The sequence below is a fragment of the Chelonoidis abingdonii genome, chromosome 3 (assembly GCF_003597395.2).
Source record: "Chelonoidis abingdonii isolate Lonesome George chromosome 3, CheloAbing_2.0, whole genome shotgun sequence".
In the NCBI taxonomy this organism is placed as follows: Eukaryota; Metazoa; Chordata; order Testudines; family Testudinidae; genus Chelonoidis; species Chelonoidis abingdonii.
The window spans coordinates 8,097,116-8,110,385 of record NC_133771.1 but is presented as its reverse complement, the minus strand read 5'-3'; the positions used below and the strand labels follow the sequence as shown (position 1 = coordinate 8,110,385).

Here is a 13,270-nt window from a genome sequence, read left to right as displayed (position 1 = left end):
ACCTTTGACCTCACAAACTTGGAAGGTTTTGGCCTCCCTGACATTATCCTGAATATTTGGCTTTAGAATTGTTAAAAAAAAAATAATAATAAAATAAGAAAAGGTCAATGGTCGTATTTGCTTTCTGTCACCTCAGGGGTCGTGACCCATCAGCTGAGCAACACTGACCCAAATTAAGCTGGAACTAGTCCCATCTCACTTCTGGGTAGCATTTGTTACAGTGATTCCATTAGAGCAAACAACCTGCAACACTACCACTGATTCCAACCGCAAAATTGTGGTGCAGCGGTCTGATCCTCCACGGTCCCATCCCCTGCAAAATATCTCCCCCGGACCTCAGCGACTTCTCAGCCTGGGTCTGCAAACAATGCAGGCACGAGCTCTGATAGTGTCTTCATGACAACCGTGACTTTGCAACAAACCCATTTTACCTAATGAAAACGAGTTACCCTTGATGCAGGCAGGGTCCACACAAAATGTTTTAATTGCAGGTGCTGCCTCTGGAATGGTGGGTGACAACTTGTTTAGACCAAGGCAAGGTTAGAATCCAAGTGGAGAAGTTCCCTACTGCTCACTTGCTTTGGGGGAGGGGCTGGCTCCCTGAGCAATTGCGTCTGCAGTGAGAGGGTAGCATAACCCTGGTCCTCTGAGCTTAGCCTGGTTTCCCTCATCCACCAGAGCAAGTCATCAACAAGCTTTGGCCAGAGGCCTGCCTCTGCTGTTGCTGTAGCTGATGGCTTAGCTACACTTACCAGAGTTGTGGCTGTGGTGCTGCCAATATGCCACCATGACCCCACAGTGTAGCTGCATCCTACAGCAATGAAGGAGACACACTGTAGGAAAACCACCTCTGCAAGCAACTAGTTTGATGGAAGCATTTGTTTGTCAGCCAAGCTGTGTCTCCAGCCAAGGTTAGCTCAGCATAGTTACGGCCTGGGGCTGAGCCTGGATTTCTCATAAGCCTGTGTGCCACCGCTATGGTGACCTAAATGCTACGTATGGCCCAGGCCATGACTATTCTCTCGCCATTGTAGTCTGCAATCACCAATAATGCTTACTCTTTGCCTCTCCATTGCCTTCGGTGACCAATTTCCACAAAAAGAACCTCCTCCCTTCCCCAGAACATACATGGTATGTTTCAATTTAATGGGCTTTACAGACAGTTGGGCTCAGGGGGCACCATCTCTCCTCCAAGCCTATGGCAAAGTCCACCATGCAGGTGTTACAGTGCCATTTCCCAGGGAGCAAGGCGGCAAAGGCAGCAAATTAAGGGCAGCACCTACCCTGCAAGGCTGACAACAGGAGCAGCCTGGAGCTCCCAAAATGCACAGGGAGGGATATGCCAGGCAGCAACTTTCCACTGTTGATTATCACCCTGACCCCGACCCCCTGCTCCAGCCTGAGGAAAGGTCTAGCTACCCACGGCTGTAACATGTTGCCCATAAGCTGAGGTACTGTTATTGAAGAGACAGTTTGCTCTCGTTTTCAAAGGTCTGGGCTACACTGCAGCGCTAGGTTGCTGTAAGGCAGCTTATGCTGCCCTAACCCTGTAAGTGTCTACACACTAGAATGTAGCGCAGTGTGGATGCGTAAAACCCATTCACTTACTGTGGTAGCCGTACAACAGTGTAACATAGGGTGACTTGATGTAACAGAGCCTCGCCCTAAGTGCCTGTGTGCTAACTTCACCCGTTCGAAGGGACGCATGGGCTCTTTCTGCCTTCAGAAAGCATCGTCTCGTCACGCCGGGTGTGGGGAAAGCCTCAGGAAACTCCTGTGGGCTCATTTGCATGGATGTCCCAAATCATTTCGGGAGGAATCATGCAATGGCCAGCAGAGGATTGGGCAGGAAAACTAGGCCTAGGAAGCGCAACATGCTCAGCTGGGGAACTGAGACCATCTCCCCATCCCTCCCCCCCACACCACCCCGTGCTGTGGAAGGGGGTGCAGCAGAGGAAGGCACAAAGAGACCCAGAGGGACACTTGCTGATTGATGGGGCAGGGTAACAAACCCTCAGTTAGAAATGGAAACTTTTAATGAACCACTAGAGAGGCTGAACTCCTAAAGCAAGGCAATAAATTGGTGGGAAACCGCTTGCTGCAGTGGGGGTGGTACACTGAGAGCCAACTCAATTAAGCCACTGGGCAGCAATGTAGGAGGAACTCTACCCCCCCCCCCCAAATTTGTGTGTGTGTCACAGTCAGAGCTTTCCTCCAGGGCGGAGCCAAGCAGCCTCGCTGTTGTACACCAACACCGCCTTGCCCAGCATCTCCAGTCCCAGCTGGACGTGAGGCTCAGGTTTGTTGGCAAGACACAAAGAGTAGCCGGGCACACGGCTCGGGGCTGGAGGAAGGCATGGGGGGGGGCAGCCCTATGGTCTCAAGCCCCCCCCCCAGGACAGGGGTGACTGGAGCCAGGGCCACCACAAACCATTTTCTGACCTGGGTGGGAGGGGCCCGCCCCCCCCTCTCCGTAGGTGAGCAGGCTGCCTTGCACCTCCCTTGGTGCCTGCTGGGGGGAGCCTTCAGCCCCCGCCCCCACATACACCTGCCACAGCAGAGCCACCGGGGGCGCAGGGTGGTGGTGGTGTGTAGCAACCAAACCCACACACACTGTCTGGTGCTAGCAACAGGAGGGTTCAGCATTTAGTGTGACTGGCGCCCTATTGCTCAACGTGAAGGTCGCTGCTGCTGCAGCCCTTTGCATAACATCCCCCCCACCCCCACCCCCAAAGCCCCAGCTTATGTAGGCGCATACCTGAGTGTAAAAACTTGTAAATGAAAGCAGAGCAGCTACTGTCACTGTGCCCATAGGCACAGCATGGCCATGGTTTAATCTGGCCTTCCATGGTTGGGTAATAGAGCCATCCCTGTCAGCTGATTGCCAGCCTCTCATTTTAAATCCCACCAAAACCAATCAAGGGCATTTTATTTCTGGGCTGCTGGGGGGCATAGCAGACAGCAGAGGTGGGCTAGCAGCATAGCAATTGGGCTGTAGGTTAGTTACCACCATATCACATGCCCCCCCCCAAATTTTCCCCCGGTTTATGCAAAACTGGCCCTTTGCGGGAAAGTTTACACAGAAAAACAAACTTTTTAAGCAGTGAAAGGTCTTGGACATATATTTTCCGTTTTCACTTGTCAAAAGTTTCTCTTGCAACAGCGGTTAATGTTGCAGAATGCCTCATTTTGTTTTGTTTTTTAAGCAGTGTGCATTATGCCTGCAGCTTTCACCAACCCTTCAGAAAGCCATTTAGCAAAGGAGATGTTTATTAGCAGTGTCTTGCAATCAGTACACGAAGAGTGCAGCTTGTTTTAACAGCCTCTTTGCTTTAATGTTAAAAAATCTTCTCCCACAATACAAGATTCGTTTGAAGTGCATCGACTTTGTTCCGAGGCGCTTTTCCTGGAGGTGATTATATCACGTCCTTGTACTATACCCATGCTTGATGTTATGGTCTGCAGCCAAGGCAATTCTTAAAAGCCATTGAACACATGAGCCATTTAAAAAAAAACCCAACTTTTTCCTGGAAAGCACACACTCTCTCCCTCCTGGACTTAACTATTTTTTAAAAACATTTTATTATAGTCTTAACACTGTTTGAATTGTGTCACTTTGACCAACTATTTCAACAGGTGAGTGGCGACAGCACCACAAACTTTGAGCTAGAGCCCAGTACAGAAGGATGGTTTTGTAGTTAAGCTGCTGGCCTGAGGAATCTGGATTCAGTTCCTGGTTCTACCACCAATTTCTTTGTATGATGCTGGGCAAGTTGCTTAGGGCCAGTTTCCAGGTCTCAGCACCTGCCATTGGGATTTAGGGTGACCAGACAGCAAGTGTGAAAAATCAGGACAGGGTGGGGGTGGGGGGGTAATAGGAGCCCATATTAAAAAAAGCCCCAAATATCAGGACTGTCCCTATAAAATTGGGACATCTGGGTGTCCTATTGGGACTAGATTTTCCAGAAGAGCTCAGCTCCTGTGAAAAACACATGATTAATGGCCAGACTGACCAAAGAGCTCATGGTGACACTTACGGCCAGCACTTCAAAAGAGCGCAGCAGGCTGGCTGCTGACCTGTTCTGGAAATCTGAACCTGTTGCAGGTGTTAAGCCCTTCTGAAAATTCCAGCATTAATCGTTAGCTCAGTTCCCCATCTGGAAAGTGGGAACTATTATATAAATACCTCCATTGGCCCAGTCTCTTTAATTTATCTTCTGAGCAGGGCTTGTCTCTTTGTTTTTATATATATATATATAAACAATTCCTCTCTCACCCCTATGGGTGGTATGTGTCTTCCTCAACCTCGGGTCCTCTACCAGAGGCCTGGGAGTTTGAGGGTTCTGTGCAGTATCTTAGCTGTTCCTAGCACTGCACTCTTCTGGACAGCCGAGTGCTCCTACCACCACTGGGACCACTTTGCCTTCACTTTCCACATCCTCTCTAGTTCCTCTTTCAGGCCCTGGTACTTCTCCAGCTTCTCATATTCCTCTTCCTGATGTTGCTGTCACTTGGCACTGCTATATCTATCACCACCGCTGTCTTCTGGTCCTTGTCTATTACCACGATGTCTGGTTGATTGGCCAGTACCTGCCTGTCCGTCTGGATCTGGAAGTCCCACAGAATCTTAGCCCTGCTATTCTCCACAACCTTCTGTGGAATCTCCCATCTGGTCTTGGGAGGGTCTAGCCCATACGCTGTGCAGATGTTCCTGTACACAATGCCAGCCACTTGGTTGTGCCGTTCAGTGTATGCTGTTCCTGCCTGCATCTTACATCCTGCCACTATGTGTTGGACTGTCTCTGAGGCCTCTCTGCACAGTCTGCACCTTGGGTCCTCTCTAGTGTGGTAGACCCTGCTTCAATGGATCTGGTGCTCAGTGCCTGTTCCTGTGCTGCTATGATCAGTGCCTCAGTGCTGTCTTTTAGTCCAGCCCTTTCCAGCCACTGGTAGGATTTCCCAATGTCAGCCACCTCAGCTATCTGTCGATGGTACATCCCATGCAGGGTCTTGTCTTGCCATGGCACTTCTTCTGCTTGGTCTTCCTCCCATGTCTGCTGCTGCCTCAGGCATTCTCTCAGCAGCTCATCTTTGGGGGCCATCTTACTGATGTACTCCTGGATGTTCCGGGTTTCATCCAGGACAGTGGCTTTGACGTCAGGGACAGTGGCTTTGACGCTCACCAAGCCCCGCCCGCCTTCTTTCCGGCTGGTATACAGTCTCTGGGTGTTGGACTTGGGGTGGAAACCTCCGTGCATTGTGAGGAGCTTCCGGGTCTTCACATCGGCAGCCTCCATGTCCTCCTTTGGCCAGCTCACTATACCGGCAGGGTATCTGATGACCGGCAGGGCGTATCTGTTGATGGCGTGGATCTTGTTCTTCCCACTGAGCTGGCTCTTCAGGACCTGTCTTATCCTTTTGGTGATACTTGGATGTTGCTGTCTTCCTTGCCTCCTCATCGTGGTTTCCATGTGACTGTGGGACGCCAAGGTACTTGTAGCTGGTCTGTATGTCTGCTATGTGGCCCGCTGGTAGTTCCACCCCATCAGTCTTGACTACCTTCCCTCTCTTCACTACCATCCGGCCACACACTTCTCCAGTCCGAATGACATCCCGATATCCTCACTGTAGATCCGCGTCAGGTGGATTAGCGAGTCGATGTCTCGTTCATTCTTAGCATACAGCTTGATGTCATCCATGTAGAGGAGGTGGCTGATGGTAGTTCCACTCCTGAACCTGTACCCGTATCCAGTCCTTGTGATTATCTGGCTGAGGGGGTTTAAGCCTATGCAGAACAGCAGCGGGGACAGTGCATCACCTTGGTATATGCCGCACTTGATGGCCACTTGTGCAAGCTGCCTTGAGTTGACTTCCAGTGTTGTCTTCCATAGTCCCATTGAGTTCTTGAGGAAGGTCCTTAGTGTCCTGTTGACTTTGTATAGCGCCAGACATTCACAGATCCACGTGTGCGGCATTGAGTCGTAGGCTTTCCTGTAGTCAATCCAGGCTGTGCTCAGATTGGTCTGTCTAGACTTGAGTCTTGGGCGACTGCTCTATCTATGAGCAACTGGTGTTTTGAGCCTCTGGTGTTGTTCCCAATGCCCTTCTGAGCTGTGCTCATGTACTGGCCCATATGGTCCTGTAGCTTGGCGGCTATGATGCCTGATAGGACTTTCCATGTTGTGGGGGAGGCAGGTTATTGGCGGTAGTTGGACGGTTCTGTTCCCTTCTGTCCCTTGCAGGGTCTTTCATGATAGCACTGTCCTTCCTTGGTTAGCCGTTTGGGTGGGAGCCTGCTGCTAGCACCTGTTTCCATCTGGCCTGCTAGGCGTTCATGCACTTGCTGTTAGTTTCTTTAGCATAGGTGTGGATCATGTTCTCGGTCCAGGTGCTGTCCAGTTCTTCATGTTCTTGACCTGCTGCTGGATGTCTTCTACTGTGATGGTGACTTGGTTCTGTTCCTGGAAGATTGGCTGCTGTTTTCAGGTCCTGCAGCCACTTCTGCACTGTGTTATGAGTCCTTCTCTTTCTCCATATGTTCTTCCACAGTACTGTTCAGTTCTGCTGCTGGTGGCTCTGCTGTTATTGTGTTGTTTGCACTGCATTGGGAGTCACTTGATGGTTCTCTGAGACCAGGGCATTTACCTTTTTTGGCCTCTGCATTCTTAGTGTCTCTCCTTAGCTGGCTTAGCCAGTTCTGTGCGCTCTCTCGCCTCTCGCAGTCTCTAGGGCTTCAGGATGGCAGTCAGGCCCTTGTCCATCTTCTTTCGTAGCCTCGAGTCCTCCCTTCCTTAATCTCTATGCCTTCTGTAGTTCCACCAGCTGCTAATTTCTCTCCGAGTCCGCCTTTGATACTTATCCTCAACCTCATTTCCGGGTGGGTTACACACTGTTGTTCTTCTTGATCGTTGTGCCAGCATTTCTCCAGGATTACAAGAGGCCTGTCAGCATATACGTTCATTATGGTTTGAGTCTATGGTGTGGTCGTACGGATTCTCATGAGGGCTCTCTGTGGCATCTTGCTAACTACTATCTGATGGGTACTTCTCCACTGAGCCTTGTAATCCGGTCTCAGAGGATTGACTGTAGCTAGTTCTCCATAGATCCTATGCTTATATGAGCTGCTGTGCTCTGCAATAGAGGGGAGCACGTGAGTTTCAGCTTCAGGCTGCAACATCCACCTTGTTATTCCAGGTCTTTCTGCAGTCTTGGGATGTCATGTGGAGTGGTTCTATCTCAAGCTGTAAGCGTAGATAGCGTTGAGTACTAGCTGGTTCTCAGTAAGTGTGGATGTAGGTGTTTTGTCATCCTAGTCCCCTCATACCGTTTCATTATCCCTCTCATTAGTCTACTGTTGTAGTAGCATTTCATTCAATTCCAGGTTCTCTTGTTCATCACGAATGCTTTGTTCCAGTAGCCCACTTATCATCAGATTGTCCTGGTTCCTCAACATCTGGCACAGACCTTGTTAATCCGGGTGACGTCCGAGCTGGCATGACTCTCCTAGTTCATGTCACTCTCATATTTGAGGTAGGCAGGTGAAGCGTTAGGGGGTCTTTTGCCCAAGGACTCCTACTAGAAAGTTGGGTACCAACCAGGATTTGAACCCCGGTCTCCATATCAAAGGGCACCACTCTTAACCACTATGCTATCGAGCCATATATATATATATATATATGAACAATGGCTAATGCAAAGGCTTCAACCTCTGACAGGGTCTCTAGAAACCGCTGAAACAAGAGTAAACACTTGATTCTTATTTTTATTAATATTATGCACATTTAAACATCCATGGAATAGAGAATGAGCCCCTTGGTGCTCCCATGAGACTTTAGTATTTTGGTTCTCCTTGCTTTGACATAATACTGCTGTGAGATCCTATCCCAGCAACTGAAGCCATGGTGCCAGGTATGTCGTATTTTCACTCACATTGTAGGGAAAAGCTACTTGTAAAGATACTTAGTTAAGAGAGGGGTTCAACCTGCACACGCAAGTGGTCTTTGTTCTGTTTCTTAGCTTTTTTTTTTTTTTAATCACTATTAAAAATAGAAAATGAAACGCCAATTAATTCTTATTACTTTAACTTAGCTACATTCAAATATACCAGGATTAAAATGATGGTTGTGTTGGGCTCTTTAATATGAAAGTTCTTACTTACCCCAATTTTCTAACTGCCTGTTTTACAAATGCCACCTGCAAACCGAGCAGGGTTCTAAAGCCAGGCTCTAACCAGAACTTTGCTATCTAGTCTGTTGTTGATTCACAGGGCAGAATAGGATCTACTGAGTTCTTCCATACCTGCATGCTGAATACAGAGTAAACACACTTGTGGGTCAGGTGGCTATGAAGAACATGGCACGATTTTTACATCATTGTTTCTCTTAGTGTGTTCTCATTTAAAGGCTGCTGTTGAGGGTAGGTATTGATTAAATGAGAATTAAACCCAGAAAACATTTCAGCTTAAAAAACCCCACATTATTTAATGAACAGACAATGACCGTTTTGCTCACTTTAACTAAGAAGTGCAAAGAGCAAGTGGTTACAAAGGGCCACTCTACCATGGTAGCTGCTTGGCAATGGCAAATGTAAGATGCCAGCCATGGCTGTTATACTGGTGAGTGCGGCTGGATGTCAGCAAGCGCCTCTCTCACCTATGGGCAAGCACAGACCATGCTGAAGCTGGTGGGCCTGCTATCCACAGCTCATTCAGGGTAAGCAGAAGAAACAATTCAGTTCCTTTACAGAGTAGGATAGCTGAAATGCTAGAAGTCACTGCTCAAGACACTTGATCACGTGGGACAGACCTGAGCAAGAACTAGGGTGACCAAACGTCCCGATTTTATAGGAACAGTCCCGATTTTGGGATCTTTTTCTTATATAGTCTCCTTTCACACCTCACTCCCTGTCCTGATTTTTCACACTTGCTCTCTGGTTACCCTAGCAAGAACTCACAAAGTAAAAGGGTTCAGAGTGGTAGCCGTGCTAGTCTGTATCAGCAAAAAGAACGAGCAGTCCTTGTGGCACCTTAGAGACTAACAAATTTATTTGAGTATAAGCTTTTGTGGGCTACAACCCACTTCATCAGATGCATGGAGTGGAAAATACAGTAGGAAGATTGTACACACACACACACACTCTGAAAAAAATGGGGGTTGCCATACCAACTCTAATGTGACTAATCCATTAAGGTGAGCTATTATCAGTAGGAGAAAAAAAAACTTTTGTGGTGATAATCAGGATGGCCCATTTCCAACAGTTGACAAAAAGATGTAACAGTAGGGGAAAATTAGCAAGAGAAAATAGTTTTTAGTTTGTGTAATGACTCTCCCAGTCTTAATTCAAGCCTAATTTAATGGTGTCCAGTTTGCAAATTAATGGCAGTTCTGCAGTTTCTCATTGGAGTCTGTTTTTGAAGTTTTTTTTTGTTGAATAATTGCAATTTTTAGGTCTGTAATTGAGTGACCAGGGAGGTTAATGTTATGATGCTTGACATCTGATTTTCCATTTAAAAGGGGTTTCCCTGCAACTGATTGAAAAGGCCGTGGGTTGGGTGTTGATTGAATTGCAGCCACGTGCCTGTGTCAGAACACAAATCAATCAGAAATCCAGAGCATGGTAGCATGGCCTTCAGAGGGAATGGTGTTGTTGGGGCACAGGACTGGCTGGAAAGCAGGCTTGGATTCCTGACCAACAAAGCTGTCCTCCTGTTTCTACAGTGTTAGGGAACCAGGACTTCATGTACATTCTTTGTAAATAAACAGGATTGCACCACAGAAATACCTGCCTCATAGCATCAATTTCTTCTCCTAGAAGAAACAACCCAACAAGGCCTTGAATTTCAGCTAACCCCTCAGGTCAGAGGGCAAAACCTGGTGTCACCAAAGACAGTAGGTGGCTGCGTTGTGCATATTGCCTTTTCATTACTTTGGTGCAAGAGCATTCTTCTCTGCAGCTCCTGCCATCTCGAACAGCTGCTTGATTTTCCACGCTCTTATGGTTGTTAACTCTGTCTTTTCTGTCTCTGAGACGCACAAGGCCAGACAGTTTGCATGAAGCAGTTTCTATCATTATTACTGCTAGGAAAAACAAATAGTTGTAAAGAAAGCTTTTATAGAATCATAGAACTGCAGGACTGGAAGGGACCTCAAGAGGTAATCTAGTCCTTCCTCCATGCTGAGGCAGGACCAAGTAACCTTAGACCATCCTGACAGGTGTATGTCTAACCTGTTCTTAAAAACCTCTAATGACGGGAATTCTACAACCTCCTTTGAAAGTCTATTCCAGGGCTTCACTGTCCTTATCATTGGAAAGTTTTCCTTAATATCTAACTTAACTCTTGCTTGTTGCAGATGAAGCCCATTACCCCTTGTCCTACCATCAGTGGACAGGGAGAACAACTGACCACCACCCTCTTAACAGCTCTCAACATATCTGAATACTGTTACCAGGCCCCTTCAGCCTTCTTTTCTCAAGACTAAACTAGGGTGACCAGATATCCCAATTTTATAGGGACAGTCGCGATGTTTGGATCTTTTTTGTATACAAGCTCCTATTACCCCCCTACCCCGTCCCTATTTTTCAGACTTGCTGTCTGGTCACCCTAGACTAAACATACCCAGCTTTTTTTAAATCTTTACTCTTAGGTCAGTCAAGGTTTTCATTTTCCTTGTATCATGCTTGTTGCTGTCATCTAGACTCTCTCCAGTTTGCCCATATCTTAAGGACACTCCTGTTAATACACCCCAGAATATTAGCTTTTTTCACAACTGCACAGAGTTGTTGACTTGTATTCAATTGATGACCCACTAGACCACTTATATCCTTTTCAGCAGTACGACTGCCTAGCCCATTAGTCCCCCTTTTGTAGTTGTACATTTGATTTTTCCTTCCTAAGTGAAGAACTTTGCACTTCTCCTGAGTTTCATTTTGTTGCTTTCAGACCCATTCTCTAATTTCTCAAGGTCATTTTTAATTCTATTCCTGCCCTCTCCAGTGTTAGCAACCCCTCCCAAGTTGGTGTCACCTGCAGATTTTATAAGCATCCTCCCCTCTCCATTATCCAAGTCATTTCTGAAATATTGACCAGTACCAGACCCGGTCCAGACCTATGTGGCACCACACTAGATTTGATCTCCCAGTTTGACAAGGAACCATACCTACTCTGAGTATGGTCTTTCAACCAGTTATGCAGTCACTGTATAGTAATTGAATCTAGACCACATTTTCCTAGTTTGCTTATGGGAATATCATGAGGAATGTGTCAATAGCCTCACTAAAATCAAGATATATCACATCTACAGCTTTGCACCCATCCATAGGCCATTAGCTTTGTCAAGGAATTAATTTAGGTTGGTTTGGCATGATTTGTTATTGACAAATCCATGTTGGTTACTATTTATAACCCTATTACAATCTAGGGGCTTACAAATTGACTAAATTTGTTTGTGTTTTTCCAGATACCAAAGTTGGGTTGGTTGGTCTATAATTTCCCAGAGTATTCTTTGTTTCCCTGTTTAAAGATTGGAGAAAGGCTAACATAGCACCTGTCATCCTGGCCCACACGTCCTCCACGAATTATCAAACAATCGGTAACAGTTCCAAAATTTGTTCAGCTAGTTCCTTAAGTACCCTAATGTGAATTTCATCAGGCCCTGGGGAATTGAATACATCTAACTTATCTAAATATTCTTTAACCTGTTCTGTCCCTATTTTGGCTTGTGTTCCTTTCACCTTGTTGTTAATATTGTGTTAAGCATCTGATCATAATGAACCTTTTTAGTGAAGACTGAAGTAAAATAGGTTGTGTTCAGAGCCTCTTGATCTTTAACATCCAGGCAGTTATTACACAATAGCATTTCACAAAAAGAATTACAGCAAAAAAACCTGTCTTTGTTCAGTTATACATTTTTATTCTCTAATAGGTACAATACTAAAATAAACACAAATTAAAAAAAAGTTTTATTAAAACAAAACTGTACAAAAAAGCAGTTATACTACATTTTAATTACAGAACAGTCTACTGTCCAAAAGGCACTAATCCAGAATAGGAGATACAATGATACAGGACTCATTTTAACTATTTTAATCAATACAATAGAGCACTTGTTTCTCTGTCCATTCACATACAGAAACAAGGACTTTTGCTACAGTCATTACACATTGTTATAAATATGAGCCCTACATATAAAGATGCAGTATCATTCTCCTTGTGGAAGAACTAATTCCAAAATTAAATGTTACTTTTTAAAAAATATATGAGGGGCACAAAGGAAAAACCTAATAATACTTTGCACTTTTATTGTGCCTTTCATCTAAGGATTTCAAAGCACTTTACAAAAGTTATGTAAGTATTATTATCCCCATTTTGCAAATGGAGAAACTGAGGCATGGAAAGATTTGTCTGAAGGCCACACAAGAAAGTCTGTGGCAGAACTGGAATTAGAACCCAGATCAACTGACTCCTAGACCTGTCCTTTAGCAACAAGACCACACTTCCCCTTCCATATGTCCTGCATGCTGTTTTATCTAGCTCTGCTTTGACATTTCTGTCTCCCTGTACAGCAATCAATGTCACACTTTATAAATAACCTTCCCACCACACCCAAAAGGGAAAGAATGTTTTTCCTTTTAAACTGTAGCTGACAAATTTAAAACAATGAAAATCATGGGAGCACACTCCTGCAATGTACTGGAGATATTCAGCAAATTTTAAAAGCAGCTTTCAGAATATTATTTCCGTGTTGCAAGTGTATCAAGTGATAAATGAAGATTAGGGGCCCTTATTTAATAAGAAGTACTACAGTATCCTTAGAACAACGGTCCGAAACATCTTACACTAGGGCAACAGTAGTGTTTGGGGTGATTAATGGAACAGTTAGTAATTTTCTTTTTTTAAGGTAAAGTGGAGGGAGTTCCCACATAAGAGGTTACAGACATGCCTTCCACAGGAGCAAGAATACCCTACAGCAGGACGTGCCAATGGACAGCAAAGACGGGCTCTCTCTGAGGTCCCATGTGGGCCATTCCTCAGATTACTATTTGGTGTTCCTGTCTGAGGTTCACTCACATGTGGTGTTAAGATTTTATTTCTCTAATTTTTTGAGCCTGAAAACAACTTCCTAACAGAAGGATCCTCTCATTAGTCATCTTCCCTTCCAACCCTGCACTATTTGGTTCTCAAATACTTCAGGCTGAGGACTACCAGGAAAGTCAATGGCCATCCATGGAGCATGGTTGGAGGTCTCCTGCTTGGAAAGCTCTCAAACCCTGC

At 45.8% G+C, this 13,270-nt stretch overlaps 1 protein-coding gene across 1 annotated transcript in view; it reads right to left on the bottom strand.

Annotated features, from left to right (window-relative positions):
* Window positions 1-9,965: 9,965 nt before the first annotated feature.
* The window catches only part of HMBOX1 (homeobox containing 1), a 164,928-nt gene continuing 161,623 nt past the window's right edge, over window positions 9,966-13,270 (bottom strand). The window contains exon 10 of the mRNA XM_032782718.2: window positions 9,966-10,021. Coding sequence (XP_032638609.1) covers window positions 10,001-10,021 — 21 coding nt within the window. The 3' untranslated portion in view covers window positions 9,966-10,000. The remainder of the gene's footprint in view (window positions 10,022-13,270) is intronic.